This window comes from Acomys russatus, chromosome 28 (assembly GCF_903995435.1).
Source record: "Acomys russatus chromosome 28, mAcoRus1.1, whole genome shotgun sequence".
Lineage (NCBI taxonomy): Eukaryota > Metazoa > Chordata > Mammalia > Rodentia > Muridae > Acomys > Acomys russatus.
This window is the reverse complement of record NC_067164.1, coordinates 37,290,587-37,309,225: the sequence shown is the minus strand read 5'-3', so window position 1 is coordinate 37,309,225 and position 18,639 is coordinate 37,290,587. Positions and strand designations below refer to the sequence as shown.

Here is an 18,639-nt window from a genome sequence, read left to right as displayed (position 1 = left end):
ACTAGAAAAGATCTTTGGTAGGAACCTATTGCCTTGCATTTTCATATTATTAACTTTTTATGTGGGACTTCAGTGTCTGGAATTAGACTATTGATAGTGTCATTTGATAAGATTTTAAGCCCACTCATCTGGACTCCCAAGATCAGGCAGTGGACTGGGAACTTGGAAATCCAAAGGGGATGAAGCTGAAGAAAGCAGGTCTATCACCAGAGCCGCACGGGCAGCTAGACAGAGTCCAAAGGCTGGACAGCAGTCTGGGAAGCTTGATGTGTCCCAAGGGGGTGGACCAGGGTGAAGGGAGCCTCTTATCATGAACCACATGTACAACCAGAGAGAGTTCCAAGGTAGAGTAGCTTGGGTGGGTTCTAGGGAAACATCTGGAGGAAGCAGTTCTCTTACTGGGGAGAGCGATGTAGACTGAGTGCTCATGAAATGTCCTTAGTCAAGGAGGGATAGAGCTAAGAGTGAAGCCATCTCTGGCCTCTTTGTAGGAGGCCACCATGACAGCTGGACACTGCCTAGAGCTCCAACAGTGTAATATCCATGGAGTCCTGTACTGTGAAGAGCAAAAAATTTAGAAGGAAAAGTATCAGATAGAAGGCATATAAAATTACTTGGCATATTTTCACATACACTCTTCCATGAAGCATGCAATACTTATTTAAGATCTCTTCTCTGTCGCCAGCTCAAGGGACTAATTTTTTTTTTTTTAAGATTGCAGTATAGTGGACACAGGAGATGGCTCCGTGGTGATGCATGAGTGCTGACTGCACAGTCATCAGTAGCCACGTAAACTCTGAGCAGAGTCCCCTGCACGCCTGGAACCCAAGAACTGAAGGGAACAGAAACAAAATCAGTGGGGCTTGCTGATGGCGAGCCTAGCCAAGCTCCAGGCTCTGTCAGAGTTTCTGCCTCAAAGGAGCAAGGCAAGAGGGATAGATGGAGACACCAAATACTGTCCTTTGGTCTCTATACACACAGGCATGCACATTCACACATATGGACACAAAACTTCTGCACATGCACACCAAACCAAGTACATGCAGAAAATGGGATATCCGTGATGAAACACATGACCCAAAGGAATCAAAAGCATCACACATTTGTATGGAAGATAGAAAGGACGATCAAGAAACAACGACCAATGAAATGGAGAATAAAATAATAACAAGCATATAACACTGAGTGTAAATGAATTTTACCATTAGCATCATATTTTCAAGTACAGAGAGAGCAACGAAAGCAGGTTCATATTCCAAACTATGAATGTCCATCAAATGTTCTATAACATTTTACAGTAACCGTACCTCCTCCAGGACAGAATGTTTCAACATAGAGTCCATGGTTAAACAATACCCACGCAGTTTTATTGCAAAACATAATTTAGCTACTTTCAAATTAAAAGGAAAGTTGAGGAATTAGATAGATGGCTCAGAGACTGAAAGTGCTTGCAGTTCTTTCTGAGGACAGTGATGCAGTTCTTGGCACCCACATGATGGCTCACAGCCACCAGTAACTCTACTTCTAGGAGACCTAATACCCTTTGCAGGCCTCAGTGGGTACCAGGCTTGCAATTGCTACACATAAATATACAGGTATACATGCAGGAAAAAATCCACACACACAGAATATTTTTTAAAGCTGAAACCAAGGTGCTCATAATGTAATTAAAGTTTCATTCATCCTTTTTTGAATAGGTACAATGATATTCATGTTAGTGAGTGCTTTCATTTGTTTCTATAAAGCATTACTTTGTTAATCAAATCTTTGAAGGCTTGTTTTACTTGCTGATTTCTCAGTGTGTAAATAAAAGGGTTCAACATGGGAGCTATTGAAGTATTGAGAAGAGCAACCCCTTTGGTCAGTGATGCCCTTTCATTTGCAGAAGGCTTGACATACATGAAAATGCAGCTTCCATAAGAGATGGAGATGACAATCATGTGAGAGGAGCAGGTGGAGAAGGCCTTTTTCCTCTGACTGGCAGATGGGAACCTCAGAATGGTGCTGATGATGCAGGTGTAAGAGACGATCACTAGTGCCAGTGTGAACAGCAGTGTGACAAAAGCGAAGTAAAAGCCAATTGTCTCTAAAAACCATGTGTCTGAGCAGGACAGTTGTAAAATGGGGAAGTAGTCACAGCAGAAGTGATCAATGACATTCGAAGCACAGAAATCTAACTTGAGGAATAACATGAGCAATGGGAAAATGGTCAGAAATCCTCCCAGCCACGAGGTGAGGACGAGAAGGGTGCAAACTCTCTGGTTCATGATGATGGTGTAGTGCAGTGGCTTGCAGATGGCAACATAGCGATCATAAGACATAGCGGTTAGAAGAAAGAACTCAGACACACCCATGGAGATGAAGAAAAATAGCTGAGCCAAACAGTTGTTATAGGAAATGGTCTTGACTCCAGTAATTATTGACTCCAAAAATCTGGGGATGGAAACACTGGTGAATATAATTTCTAGGAAGGAGAAATTCCTGAGGAAAAAGTACATAGGAGTCTTTAACTGAGAGTCTAGCAAGGTAAGGATGATGATGCTTAGGTTTCCACAGATACTTAATATGTAAGCAACGAATAAAAAGATGAAAATGACAACCTGAAGTTCTGGATCGTCTGATATGCCCAAGAGCACAAACTCAGTAATCACAGAGTGGTTTCTCATGCTGATTTATTGTCCATAGAATCTACTGATTAAAATAATCAAAGTGTAAAATTAATGTAAAAAAAGTAAAGTTTAAATATTGATATTACTATAGACAATGAAATGAAACAGTTTCTGCTCATTCCTGTTAAACAGAAAACAGCTTGTAAAAAAGGAAAAATATTTTTAAATGGATGTATAAAACCCCCTTCAACACTTATATACAAAAACTCTACATAGAGTCACAATTTCTATATGTGCAGGGTACCTTTGAACTATAGATTTGTGTAACAATATTTTTCTTTTTTAATTTATTTATTTAATCACTTTACAAACTGATCACAGACCCCTCCCTCCTCTCCTCCCAATCCCACCCTCATGCTCCCTTCCCCGATTCCCATTTCCCCATCTTACATGGGTAACAATATTTTAATAGTACCTTCATTTCCAATGAAACATTGTTTTCTGGTTGCACATATTGTATGCTTTCAGGACTGAATATGTAACATTTACATTCATTTCTAATACTGTTTCCAAACTTCTATAGTTTGTTGGTAGAAACTGGCCACCCAATCATACTTGCTAAACCTAAATGCTGTCCTGTCATTTTCAATCTTAATGTGTGTTCTTTTTAAATGGCCAAGGAAGTAAACGTGTTTGTGAATACAAGACTAGATCTTCTTTTATTATAAAAATGAATAAAGCTGGGTGGTGGTGGCACATGCCTTAATCACAACACTCAGGAGGCAGAAGCCAGCCAATCTCTATTAGTTCAAGGCCAGTCTACAGAGCTATTTCTAAGATAGCCAGGGCTACAAAGACAAACAAAAATAAATAAATAAATTCCAGATTTTTTACAATTAAAATATGGACCAGGGAAAATACTTAAACAGAGCCAGGAATCAGTAACTATTTTCTATGAACTTGGAGGCACTTGTATTATTTTAACATTTTCTTTTTATTAAGTTTACTTCCTGATTTTATATCTAAATTTTCTTGAGGACAAAAGGAATTAATACAAGTTTTTTATCTCAAAGTACATCAGTGCCTTCCTTCTCAAAGAATTATCAGAATAAATAAAATTATCAGTAGGATTTACTCTATCAACCCACAGAGTTCTATACCATAACCTATATGATTTCTATCTTCCTATTCTCTCCTGATACTTAGCAGGCACGTTAGGGTCTGTGAAACAAGTTATCATCACATCTGTTGTACTTTTTCTATGCTGAGCTCTTCAGCAAGCAGTAAGTACTAAAGCTGATAATGGGCATTATTCACTTTTCCTGCTTTAGTCTTCCGAGTCTCAGCATTTTTTTTCTCTTTAGAAATATACATATCTGTTTTGTCAATATGTCATCAAAACTGACAGATAACTGTTATGTGGTTTACATGATAGTTAAAATATACTAAAATGTAAAATTATAAATATATTTAAGTGATAATATGGGGCCCTTGAATTCTTCCAGTAAATTAAACTTTACAATGATGGATGAAATGCATTTGCTCACAAATATGAAACACTCTGTTAAGTACATATGGGAATGCCACTCATATATAAGACCCTACAGTGGTCAGCTATGTCACTTAAATTTTGCCACTTAAAATATGAAATAAAACATATTTCTTCAGAAAGTGTTTTGTGTCACTCTTGATTCTGAAGCCTGCCATGTTAAAAAGTACATGCTGGGGCTGGAGATATGGCTCAGCCGTTAAAGGCTAGGCTCACAAGCAAAAATAAAAAGTACATGCTGAATTGCTTGTAAGGTTGCTAACAGCCTCACTTAGAAATGAAAATAAATTTATCTTTAATCTCTTTTATCATTTCACAAAACTGATTGTGCTATAAATCATATTGTTGTCATCTTTGGAATTCCTCAAGAAAATGAAACAAGTGATACTATTTTAAGACACACTACATGGTGAAACAGTTTGAAGATCTCTGGATAAAATAAAGTTAAAAACTGTACAAACATGGATACAATTTTACCTTCTCTGGCCAGTGTATAAATCCCTGATACACTCAACTAAAGTCAAGAAGAATGCAAGCAGAAGTTCAGGACATGTGTATAGTGATGTGGTGACTCATCTTTCTTGAAAACCAAACAATATAGAGAGACAGAGAAAAAGTGTACCAATCAACTGATTACATCCAACTTGGCTTCCCTTTGGTCAAGCAATTTTCCTAATAAGTGTATGGACTCAGGCTATGCTCAGGAGATAATTTATTCTCAATTCATTTGGGATTAGTTAAACTAAGGACTAAACTGTCCTACAATGGGCTCTTCTTTGACACACTTATAGATATCATAATTAGTAAATTTTGCCAACACAGATCTGAATTAGGTAACTTAAAAAGCATTACTTTAATTAACATTTAAAAGTTAGAATTGTATCTTGTTCTTATCTTCTACTCCTTAATTTCAAAATTAATATGTGCTCCACAATATAAGATGCCACGCCAAGACCGTATACTGAGAACTATCTTTATCCTACCCTAACAGCCATGCATTTCCTTCAAATCTTTTGATTAGTCTAGAGAAGATGTCCTATTGTATACAACATTGTGTGTATGTATGTCTTAGACAAACACAATCACACATTCAGATATTGAATTCTTTGTTACATACTTTATTATATTTTATACATCTACAAATAAAATACAGACATTATAAGATTTTACTACACAAAATGTCCTACAGATTTCCTGTCTCTTTTTAATTAACACTGAGTAATAAATGTCAATTTTCATCACATTGTCTAGGGTAAAAAAAAAACCATCCTTTTATAACAATTACATGGGATAGCCAATGAGATGTGTATATAATTTATTAATTTTATTGTTGGTTACGATTAGGGTTGGGTCCACATTTCATTCAATAGTAAATCTCTGCCAGCACAAAAACAGTGTAAGTAACTTAAAATCATTTAAATGCCTTTTGACATTAGGATTACAATTCTGGGAAGAGTGTAAACCTGTGCAGCCACTATAAAAACCAGTATGGTGGTTCCTCAGAAAGAAAGATATAGATCTACCTCAAGATCTAGCCATACCATTCTTGGGCATATACCTAAATCCATCCTACCACAAGAACACTTGCTCAACCATGTCCATTGATGTTCTACTCATAATAGTCAGAAATTGGAAACATCCTACATGTCCTTCAACAGAAGAATTGATAAAGAAAATGTGGTACATTTGCATAGTATTACTCAGCCGTTTTAAAAATAAGACATCATGAAATTTGTAGTCATATGGATAGAACTAGAAAAAAAAGTCCTTCCCAGACCCAAAAAGATAAATATGGTATGTATTTGCTTATATGTGGATATTAGTTGTTACATAAATGATAACCAAGCTGCAATCCACAGAGACATGGAGGTTAGGTGTAGAAGAAGACACTAAGGGGGAACACATGCATCTCCTAGGAATGAAGAAGTAGAATAGATTTTACAGGTGATCTGAGGAAGGTGACAGGAATAGGAGGACCACATCAGGGGGTGATGGGAATAGCAGGACCACATCAGGGGGGTGATGGGAATAGGAGGAATACATCAGGGGGGTGATGGGAATAGGAGGACCACATCAGGGGGGTGATGGGAATAGAAGGACCACATCAGGGGGGTGATGGGAATAGGAGGACCACTTCAGGGGGAGATGTAGTTGAGGGAGGGAATGTAGGAAGAGACAGCTAGATTTGAGGGAAATTTGAGAGGTAGTGTGGAAACCTAATGCAAGGGAAACTGGAATATTCAAAGCCCTCATTTACCAGAAGGGACCTGACACAACCTGGAAGAGTCACATATGCAGACACCTGTCGGAGCTCAAAGACTGTAACCTCAGGCCTCTACCACACAGTTTATGGATCCTGTTGTGACTCATGTGACTTATGTGCATGAATCAGCTATCCAATTCAGGAATACCCCAAGTCAGTTCTTATCGTCCCCATGGCTGATCTCAAAAATTTCACCTAACAGATTCTGAATCTATTAAGCTAAGGTAACCCAAGGCATAGCCTCAAACATGTTCACTGAAGGTAGGTCAAAAAGCTCTAAAACACAGATGCACAAGTCCCAGCTTTCGATAATCAACATCGATAACAGAATATATATCCTTTTTAAAAATGATAATGGTCCACAATTAGAACAGCTTAGATGAAAAACTATGCTCAAATTATTCAAAGTACAATCATGAATTTGTTAAAAGAATTCAAAGTAAATGTGAATTAACTTATTTAAAGAAAATGGGAATAAAATCCTGTATGAATTCTAAGACAACACAAATAAGAAGCTAATGAAGTAAAGAGTTCAATGCATACCTACAAGAACATTATGACGGGCAGATCTGAGCCCAGGGGTCCTCCTCAAACTATGGTACCAGCCAAAGACAATACATGCAGTAAACTTTGAACCCCTACCCAGATCTAGCCAATGGACAGGACATTCTCCACAGTTGAGTGTAGAGTGGGATATGACTTTCTCATGTACTCTGGTGCCCCATATTTGACCATGTCCCCTGGATGGGGAGGCCTGGTGGCACTCAGAGGAAGGACAGCAGGCTACAAAGAAGAGACTCCATACCCTATGAGCATATACAAGGGGAGGAAGTCCACCTCAGTCACAGTCATAGGGGAAGGGAGTAAGGGGAAAATGAGAGGGAGGGAGGAATGGGAGGATACAAGGGATGAGATAACAATTGAGATGTAACATGAATAAGTTAATAAAATACATTTTTAAAAAGAGTTCAGTTCATGATATACAATTAAAATTAAGACAAGTACATAGAAATGCTAAAGAAAATCCAAACTAAAGTGGAGTTGGAAATGAAAATTTTAATAAACCTAATGAGAAGCAAGGGGGAAAGCCTGAACAACAAAATAGACCATGTGCAGAACAGAATACCAAGGCTTAAAAACAGGAAGAAGAATTAAATTGTTCAGCCAGAGAAAATGATAAATTTTTAAACACGTGAATGGGATATACAAGATCTTTGAGTGGCTCTGAAAATACCAATGTATAAATTATGGACATAGAAGAAGATCTATTATGTGTCAAGGATATCTAAAATATTTTCAATAAAATGTAGAAAAATTTTTTCCAAGTATGTGGGAAAAGATGCCTCAGAAGGTACAAGAGATATGCTGAATATGAAACAAACAAGACCAGAAAAAGATCTCTCCAAATCAGATCACAGTCGAAGTAACCCCTGAAGGTTACTGTCACTTATAACTTGGCAGAGTCTAGAATCACCTAGGAAATAGGCCTCCAGGTGTTTTGATAGAGGTTTATTTTAACTCAGGATGATAATGCCTACTGTAGGTAGCATCCATTTCCAAGGCTGGTACCCTGGGCTGTATAAAATGGAGACAGTTAACTGAGCACTAGCAAACCAGCACTCTACAACTTGGCCTTGAAGGCAACATGATCGATTCCCTCAAGTTCCTGCCACTGTGAATTCATTGCCGTGAAGCTCCATAGCCCCCAACTGTGTGAACCTGAAACTGTGAGCTAAACAAACTCTTCCTTAAGTTGATCTTGTCAAAGGTATTTTGTCACAGAAACAGAAAAAGAAAGCAAAACACATACAGGACAGAGAAAGCTTATTAAAGCTACAAGAAAGACCAAATCACACACAAATGGAAACCCATCAGAATAATAGCTGATTTTCCAGTGGGAACTCTAAAAACTAGATGGACAGAGAAAGTTGTATTCAACTTCTGAGAGACCAGAATTGTCAACCATATTCCTATAAATGAAAAAAATGGAAAATTTTCCTGTGGAAAAATAAAAAATGTCCATAATACACTAGCCCAAGAGGCATGTCACATGAAAGTCTTCACTTACCAGGAGATAGTGATAGTAGTGAGGGCATCCTATTGGGACTCTAGGTGAGAGAAGTATGGGAGAATGGGGAAACAGAAGGATCCAGAGGGTCCTAGAAACCTACAAGAAGGACATCATGATGGGCAGATCTGGGCCCAGGGGTTCTGCTCAAACTCCTACACTAACCAAGGACAATACAAGTAGTAAATGTCGAACTCCTTCTCAGACCTACGAGGCAATGGTCAGGACGTTCTCCACAGTTGTGTGGAGAGCACGGACTGACTTGGACATGAACTCTGGTGCCCCATATTTGACCACTTCCCCACGGTGGGGAAGTCTGGTGGCACTCAGAGAAAGGATAAGCAGGCTACCAGGATGAGACTTCATAGCCTATGACCATATAGTGGGGGAGGAGGTCCCCCTCTGTCACAGAGAGAGGCAAGGGGAATAGGGTGAAAGCAGGAGGGAGGGAGAAACAGGAGGATACAAGGGATGTGATAACAATTGAGATGTAATCTGAATAAATGAATTAAATAATAAAAAATGTCCACAATAAAAACAAGCTAAGAAATGTATGCTGATTGCAGAGTGAAAAGGAAGATAAATCCACCCAAGATACAATAGAAAATAAATAAACAAAAAAAACAAACATTAGGCCAGTGAAGGGGTGCTGTGGATAATTTAGAAGTGTGGCCTACCAAATGTTTATTACTGGACTAATATTATTATGGCAATGTTTTCTAACCCACTATCAATCAATAAAACACAGACACCTATTATATTTTTAATAGCCTTGGTTCATCTGGGGCAGAGCAGATATTAATCCCCCTAAACTATCTCCTATATTGGGGCAGGTATTCCATACGCTGCCCTAGTCCACGCCATCTGCTTCTAATAAATTCTATTGAGCTGCCTCCCATCCATAATCCAAAATACTTGCTAATGCTCTTGATCTAGGCCAAACCCTCCATCCACGCCAGCCATGTGCTCCTTCTCTTCTTTCCTCATCTCATCTTCCCGCTCCTGTCTTCTGGTCTTTCTCCCAAAAGCCCAAGAACCTTAACCATGCCTATCCCATTGCCCTGCCCAGGGTGTTGGCTCTTTATTGGTCAAACAGGAACAAGGTTTTAGGCAAGATTACAAACATTTTGGGGTATGGGAGCCTACTCCTTTGGGCAGTAACCAGACCAACCTCCAAAGGAGACATACCTGGTTTTCCTGGTACAGGCAGGCCTTCAGGAAAGCCAGCAGAGTTGTGGGCCAGGAAATCAAATATATAGGGGGAGGTAATCCCCCTCAGGAACAGTCATAGGGGAGGGGAATAATGGGAAAATGGGGGGGAGGAATGGGAGGATACAAGGGATGGGATAAACATTGAGATGTAACAAGAATAAATTAATAAAAAAAAGAAAAAAGAAAATAAGAAAAAAAAGTTTTTAAAGTATGTCCTAATGATTTTTCCAAACTTACTGCTGTCTGTTGTAATGCTTTCTTTTTGTACCTAATTTCATTAGACTCTTGTCTATCCTTCCTTCATTAGCTACATTAATGTTTTTTATCTTATTTACCTTTTCAAAGAGCCAACTTCTGTTATATCAGTTATTCACCTTGTTTTTGTTATTGTTGCTATTGTTTGTATTTCATTAATTTATGCCCTCATTTTGATTATTTAGTTCCATCTACTGGTTTGTCTTTGGTTTGTTCTTGTTTCTCTGAGACCCTAAGATGCATCATTAAGTTATTTGAGATCTTACTGATTGTTTTTAATATTGGTACTTATAGATATTGATTTCTTTCTCTTTTTGTTTTCTTTCTTTATTATGGCTTTTTATTGTATACCAAAAATCTAGCACATTTTGTTTTTATTTTCATTTCATTTTAGAGATTTTTTTATTTCCTTTCTAATTTTTATGATGGATAATTCATGTTTAACAGTGTTGTTCAGTTTCTATAAGTCTGTGTATGTTCCACAGGCTGCTGAATATAATGTCTAATCTGAAGTGTTTTACTGAAATGTTCTATAAATGACTGGTAGGTCCATTTGATGTTGTATCATTTAACTCAGATGTTTCTCTGTTTCTTTGCTAAGAGATAACCTATCTTTTGCATACCAGCTCCAGGAACCAGTGAAGAGGAGAGAAGAGAGAGTCTTGGTGGTTCCCCAGTAGGGAGAATTGAGCAGGTGGTAAACTGCTTGTTAAGGGAAATCAACCATTGGTTAACAACCAGCTAAAGGAAACTAGTCATTGAGGAGAGGTTGAGGAACAGAGGAGAAAAGTACTGAGAACCAGGCATAAATTACCGTTCAAAAACTGAAATGTCTTCCATCCCAGGAGAACCTTATTTTTTCCTCTCCTTTTTCCTTGTCTGTTACTCCTTGGGCCAACCCCAGTACTGTATTTAAAACGAAATTTAGGTTTTTTTCATTACAGATTACATCATGATTTTCTCATCTTTTACAATCAATAGAGCCTTTAAAAATCAACAGAGCATGAAAACAATCTAACAAAGAAATACAAACAGTTCTGTATAACCTACAATAGCAAAAATCAATCAATTTCCAAGCAATGGTCAGCATGCCCTGATTATTGTTTCTTAAACAATATTCCAGAAAGTTTAATCATAAATTTCCCTGGGCTAAAGTCATTGTGTTTACATGATTGTCATAGCAACATAGCTTGAACTAAATATTCTTAACACAGAAGACTTGATTTACTTCCAATCCCAAGTCAACAGGTGTGCTATCCAAGCCTCGGCTAACTGCCAAGGGTCCCTTTATTGTAAAATATCTGTAAAGCATGGCATTTCAAGCCCACCTTCTATTTCTCCTAAAGCATATTCTAAAGAAAGTTTTCTACAGCTAAAACTATCTAGTCGGGTACTGTTATATTGAGGTCCTAACTTTCTTTCAAACAGTTTCTGCCTGACTGCACACAGTCAGAGCCAAGAACTATCATCTCAAGTCTTTGGACAGATGCCTTTTTTCAACACTCTCTGTGGGAAAAAGACTAGAGTAGCCACCTTTGGAAGTGAGCTTCCCACACACCTGCAGTGAGTTGAGCAATGCAGTTCAGTTTCCTCTTTGATGGTCTGTCTGGCTCATCAGCTCTGTATTAGGGAAAAGAGGGTAGGATGGAACTTTGAGGGTAAAGTCCCAGCTTGGGGCTCTGCATAACCCCCCAACTATGGGGTTGCTGTGGGGGCAAAGGCAGGAGCTCCTCTGCACATTCCTGCCAACCTCACCCATCAGCCTTATGAGAAGAGTTTGCCACCGCCTCTCGGTTCACATATCAATCCCCTTTCTATCTGTCCATTGGTCCAGGGGGCTCCAGACTCTGCTCTAGCTCCTCTCCCAGCATTCGTGTGGATGGAGAGGAAAGGGTAAAAGTCAATGTCATGCAGTTCCTACTGACATTAACAAACTGTGTCCTGCTTCAAAATCTTCAACTCCCAGGTGTCCCCACCAATTATGTATCCAGTTGGCCATCCAACTAACTATTAAGGGAAGAATTTCCTGTAGTATTTTTTCTAACCTACACCAAGCCACTGGTGTCAGCTGGGCACTGTCCACAGTCCCTCGCATCTGTTGTCTCAAAAAGGAATCTCAGCTAGAACTGATAAATTCATTTATAACTACCATTACTTTCAGGAATAAATACTGCTGCGTATCAGTTGCCCTGACTGCTTTCTTTCACCAAGTCAAATGGATAAGGTTTCTAAATGCCATTTTACCTAGAAGCCTTTCAATGATTTTTAAGCAGTACTTATAAGCATATTGATACAATTATAGAATAAAGTCTGAAATTGTCACCACTATAATAAAAGCAGCAACTAATTATGTAACTTACATATTTTCTCCATTTTTCTTAACTAATTAAAATTTCTCAAACATAAGTAATGCATGTAACAAGCTTTAAATAAAAGATGTGAATTTATTAGATCTCCACTTAGGTTTTATTTAAGTTTATGCATTATGTTTTTATGTATCATGTCTTCTGCAGTCTTAATGAACTTTATCCAATGGTGTATCCTTCTGTCTCCAAAGACACTGTCTCTAAAGAAGCATAACGCAGCATATTTCTTTCACCTGAAATTAGGTTACTCAGAAGATTCATTAGTGAGCATGTGTCACCAGGGATTGTCTTTATTTAGCTAGCTGCATTTTTAATCAAATAAGCAATATTAAGCTAGATGCCACAGATGTGCATCGCTCCAATAAGTCAGAGTAACAACTGTCATAAGTGGAGATAATTCTTCAGGTCCTGCAGCCTTCATGTCATGTGACTTGTTTGGTTGGTTTTACAGCAAGGAGACTAAAAATAGTATAACAAGGCAATCCAAGAGACTGGACAAAGAAGGGCCCTACTTAGGTGTTTATACCTCCTCCAGCGGTCATGCACTTGACAGCAGCAAGGTGACTAGAAGCTGATATGGGAATGCTCATGTCAATTTAGCAATTTTAAGACTTCAAATTTCAACAACCAATAAAGTCTATCATGATAGTCATAATGGTAAGCACAATCCATTCTCTTATCTTTATTACATCTAATTTGTTTGATCTCAGTTTTTTTTTTAATTCTTCCACAATGGATGATGAATCACAAATTAACAAAATATAGATTGATTGATAACATAAGATAGCGCTATAATTCACTAAATTACTATAATTTGTAATCTAAAAAGCTATAAAGATTTGAAACATGATAGATTTCATTGAATCACAGACTTCAAAGAATACTTTTTTCATAGTTATTTACTTTTTGTTGATGTGTTTGAAAAACAAAACTGAAAAGGCAGAATTTAAAGTGAATATTCATAAAAATGGTGTGACTATGGAATGATTGGCATGTCAAGATGCCCACATGAAAGAAAATTCTTCTTGTTTTTGAAGAAGAAAGTAATTATTATATATTATTTTTTGTTCCCTTTTTAAAAGCATTGGCCACAATGATTTTAATCCAATTCCACAGTACATTTAAATTTACTTACTTGAATTGTATTAAACAAATTATTTAAGGTGAAATTCTTAATGTGGACAATAGAATGATATAATTCAAAAAATGATTCTTAAAAAAAAATAAAGTTACATTAGGCCATTTCTAAGACTGTTTCCAGAAAAGATATAACAGAATAATTAACATCTAGCAATTGGAGGCATTGGGGACTGAAAACATTCCACACCTCATCAAAATCAACATTCCATGTTTCATTTTAAAAAGGTGGCAGAACAGGCATGGATTTGAATGAGAGGATAGGGGGGTAGAAGCTTGGAGGATTCAGGGGAGGATAAAGCTTAATAAGAATGAACTGTATTTAAAACTATTTTTTTCAAGATAGAGTTTTTAGTGTCGCCATAGCTGTCTTGGAACTCACTCTGTGAAACACGTTGACCTTAAACTCAGAGATCTGTCTGCCTCTGCCTCCTCAGTGCTGAGATTAAGGGCATGTGTCAACTCACCCAGCTCAATTCTATTTTTAATAAAAGATCTCAGTTTTTTTATACTCTGGAAGAGGAAAAATTAACTCTAAGATGGGAAATAAATATAAGTAATAATCTCTGTATTTTATAAAGCATTCTTTTTATTTATACAACATGGCTTCTTTGTATCTGTAAATATAGTATGGGAAGATTTTTATACACACAAATATGCTGTCATTTAAGGGTTAAGCTCAGCTGGTGACACATGCCTATAATCTCAGCCCTTGGAAGGCTCCAAGAATAAATAAATGTTATAATTTGATAGTCATTGGGAAATCTATTGCCAATATTGAGAACTTTACATCAGAAACAAGTAAGATTCCTGTGCCTGTAACTAGGTGAATACCTGGTACCCCTGGAAAAAAAAAAGGACATATTGGTAAACATTGAATTACCTCATTAGAAATCTCTGTCCTCATTTCATTTTGAAAGGCGAATAAACAGAAATCACTTAGCTATATTAATAGTAGTGACTACTAAGGTCCAGTGGTAACAATGTTAATTGTTTACTCGGTGCCAGGATCTCTGTGTCACATCCGAGACTAGAGGCAGAGTATAAAGAAAGAACTTTTGAGAACATCCAGAAACACAGAAGGCAATTCTCCTGTTGTGACCCATAAAGATAAACAGAGCAAAATGTTGGTCTCTTTAAGAACCAAAGTAGCCATTTGTGGTCAAGTGTGTCTGTAATCCCAACAGGAGGTAGACTGGGGGTTAGAAGTCATCCTGGATTACATATCAAGATCCTGTCTAAAAATAGTTTTAACTAAAAAAAATATAAACAAAAAAATATACTTAGCCATCAGTTCAGATCACACAAAATGTAAACAAAATCAATACAAAAATGCTTTGCATTAGAAATCCAAATAGAAAGGAAAAAAAAAATCTTGGTAGACATCTGATTGGAAACCATGCAATAGATAATAAACACATTTAGAAGAATTTGTTAAACAACCGGTTGCGTTGTGGGGTTGTCTTGAGTTGTGTCAAGTAGTAGAATCAGCACATTGCAAGATTCCTGAACGGGTGCTCTTCATTCTGGAATGTGTAATGCAGGTAATGTTTCCCGCAGGGTTGCAGAGGTGGGAGTTAACCATCACCACAGCTGTCAGGCTTACAGGAAACTGTCCAGAAGATCTTAAACTAGAGTTGAAAAATCAGTGGGAGAATGAAAATCAAGCAGGTGAGCTGGGAGCAGATTACTCTTGTTCTATTGGGAGCAGTGGCTAACACATCTGTGGCATGTGGTGTGGTCCACATTGTACTGTATTGCCTTTATGGAAGGAGCAAATGGCTGGGATGCGTTGTGTCTGAGGTGTGCTCGAATGAATGTGCCGGGACACAACGGACAATCAAAGGGCCAAAGAGAAATAAAGATATGGGGGTAATGGAGACATTTGTATAATGATACAATGAGCTGGTGAAAATACCATAGTTTTTTTTAGTAAAGAAGGATAAAAAAAAATCCTATTGGGACTCTAGATGAGAGAAGCACAGGAGAATAGCAAAGTAGAAGGATCCAGAGGGTCCTAGAAACCTACAAGTAGAACATTATGATAGGCAGATTTGGGCCCAGGGGTCCCACTCAAACTAAGGCACCAGCCAAGGACAATACAGGCGGTAAAATTTAAACCCCTGCCCAGATCTAGCCAACGGTCAGAACATTCTCCACAGTTGAGTGGAGAGTGGGATATGACTTTCTCATGTACTCTGGTGCCTCACATTTGACCATGTCCCCTGGAGGGGGAGACCTGGTGGCACTCAGGAAGAACAGCAGGTAGCCAAGAAGAGACTTGATACCCTATGAGCATATACAGGGGGAGGTAATCCCCCTCAGGAACAGTCGTAGGGGAGGGGAGTAAGGGGAAAATGGGAGGGAGGGAGGAATGGAGGATACAAGGGATGGGATAACCATTGAGATGTAACAAGAATAAATTAATAAAAAATTTTTTTAAAAAAGAAGAATAAAGAAAACACCATTTTGATACTTTCGTCAATTGGTCTAAAACAAAAGAAAAATTTAATTTGACTCTCACAACCTGATAATTTGTAAAAAAAAAAAAAAAAAAAAAAAAAACCATTGTTTATAACTGGATATGCAAATGCCCACTCTACATTAGTTAATACTTTTTACTCATATAAATTATCTCAACTATGTCACAATCTTTATTTTCTCCTAAATCAAATTGGTCATGTTCCTTTTTTTCTTTTTAGTCTATCTTTTATCTTGAGGTAAAGACTAGTCTATGTAGGAAAAGTAAATTAAAACCTGATATGCATGGGGTAGAGAGTCATCACAGGCAGTGTCTTTGAAATGTATTTATCAGAGTATTTCATGAAAAAAAATGTGTGTGTTCTATGCATAATTAGATGGTGCTTTAAAGTCTTTCATGTTATGTACGACCCTGAGTTGTTAGATGATCACTAAGGGACAGAGAAACCCAATATGAGGCAGTATCAAGGGAGCAAGTAGGGAAGTGTGTGGGTGTGTGTGTGTGTGTGTGTGTGTGTGTGTGTGATGTTTTATGTGTGTACGTGTGTACACATAGCTGATTTTATATGTGTGCATGCACTGTATATTCATCAATGCTAAGTCTGTAAGTCTTCAGGGTGAACGCACAAATTGCAGTAGACAAAATTGAAACATTTTGAGTTGGAATAGAGACCTTAAGTGACTGTATGGCCATAACAATCTTACGTTGTCTGGCTTGCTTCAGCAAGGCCCCAAAGGGACAACTTACTTGGAAAATGCATCACAAGATCCCAGCCAATTTTGATCATTCTTGAACTGAAAGATATCTTTGTTTCCCCCCCCAAAAAAAATAAAAATAAAAAATAGCAGAGCCACAAGAGTTAGAAGTCCTTACAAAACATGAATTTAAAAGGTAATGTTTTTAAAGGTATAATGAATTTTTTTTTAATCTGGCAAATTTAAAACTGTGAGCCTATATCAAAATGTCTCTGAATGTTCCATGCAGATCTGAAGGAAGCCAGAAATGAATGATGAGGAACCACACTGTCACAACCTTCATCTTGCTGGGATTGACAGATGACCAGCAACTGCAGGTTCTTATCTTTGTCTTTCTCTTCTTTACCTACTCTCTGAGCATAACCGGAAATCTGGCCATTGTCTCCCTCATCTTTGTGGACCCTCACCTTAAAACAGCCATGTACTATTTCCTTAAAAACTTTGCTTTCTTGGAGATCTCATTTACATCTGCAAGCATCCCCAGATACTTATATAACATTGCAACGGGTGACAAAATGATTAGTTACAATGCCTGTGTTGGCCAAGTGTTTTTTACTGATCTCTTTGGCGTAACGGAGTTCTTCCTCCTGGCTGCCATGTCCTATGACCGCTATGTGGCCATCTGCAGGCCACTGCACTACATGGCCATCATGAGCAGCACAGTCTGCAGAAGACTTGTGTTTTGTAGTTGGGTGGCTGGTTTGTTTATTTTAATTCCCCCACTTAGCCTTGGCCTAAATCTGGAGTTCTGTGACTCTAACATCATCGATCACTTCATCTGTGATGCTTTCCCGCTCCTGAAAATCTCTTGTTCAGACACGTGGTTCATGGAGCAGACCGTTCTCATCTGTGCTGTGCTGACGCTCCTTATAACCCTGGTATGCGTCGTTCTGTCTTACGCTTACATCATCAGGACCGTCCTCAGATTCCCTTCCGCCCAACAAAGGAAAAAGGCCTTCTCTACCTGTTCGTCCCACATGATCGTGGTTTCCATCACCTACGGCAGCTGCATCTTCATCTACATCAAGCCTTCGGCGAAGGAGGAAGTGGCCATTAACAAGGGTGTGACGGTTCTCACTACTTCCATTGCCCCAATGCTAAACCCCTTCATCTACACACTCAGAAACAGGCAAGTCAAACAAGCCTTCTGTGACTCAATAAAAAGAATTATGATGTTTTCCAATAAATAAGATAAGATGAAACCCAATAAACATGGTGGTCAACTTACCAACTTCTGGGTCAGGTTAACTTTCCCCAAACACTCTTGCTCATTGTGGTTAACTGACATCCCTGCTCCCACGAACCTCTTTTAGGATCACATCCTTCCAGATGTGTTAATAGCTTTCGGAAATCATACCCCCAGTTTCACTTGGAAATTAAGAATTAATAATAATAATAATAATAATAATAATAATGTAAAAACAAAACAGTAGAGAGGTAATTGCCAAAAGGATTTTACATCTTCAACAACAAAAAAAAATAAGTCACCATTGTTTCTTCTAATCCAACCAATTGATATTAGTGTTTACTGTCCTTAAGGTGGCACTATTTAGGTCCTAAAAACAGAAGAGGACACAAACCAAAAAGAAAAAAAAATATCCCCCCAAGTACCCTCAAAGACAGAAAGGAGGGAACAAACCAGTGAGCAGATAATCAAAATGTTGCACATGAATAGCAAGAGATACTTTTGACTATAAAATAGGATGGAATTCTATCATTTGTAACACAGGTGGGATACAGATAACTGTGCTAAAATAAACCAGTACAGAGAGATAAGTGTGTGTGGGTTACAGAAGGTTGATCCAGAGAAGGCGAGAGCAGAATGCTTATCAGAAGCTGGGGAAGGGGATGAAGAGAAGAGTGCTGGACAATGTTTAACTAAGCCATGGGAAAGTAGAACTGAGAAGTTCCAGTGACTCTATAGATAAAGATAGCATATTAAA

At 38.0% G+C, this 18,639-nt stretch overlaps 2 protein-coding genes and 1 long non-coding RNA gene across 3 annotated transcripts in view; 1 reads left to right on the top strand and 2 right to left on the bottom strand.

Moving 5' to 3' along the window:
* LOC127210450 (uncharacterized) overlaps window positions 1–18,639 on the bottom strand; it is a 138,069-nt gene that overhangs the window by 64,269 nt on the left and 55,161 nt on the right. The gene's annotated exons all lie outside the window — the stretch shown is intronic.
* LOC127210432 (olfactory receptor 6C3-like) lies at window positions 1,728–2,666 on the bottom strand. The gene has a single exon (XM_051170111.1). It carries the CDS (start codon window positions 2,664–2,666, stop codon window positions 1,728–1,730), a length of 939 nt encoding a protein of 312 aa, XP_051026068.1.
* On the top strand, window positions 16,951–17,886 carry LOC127210443 (olfactory receptor 6C2-like). Its single transcript, XM_051170122.1, has one exon. It carries the CDS (start codon window positions 16,951–16,953, stop codon window positions 17,884–17,886), a length of 936 nt encoding a protein of 311 aa, XP_051026079.1.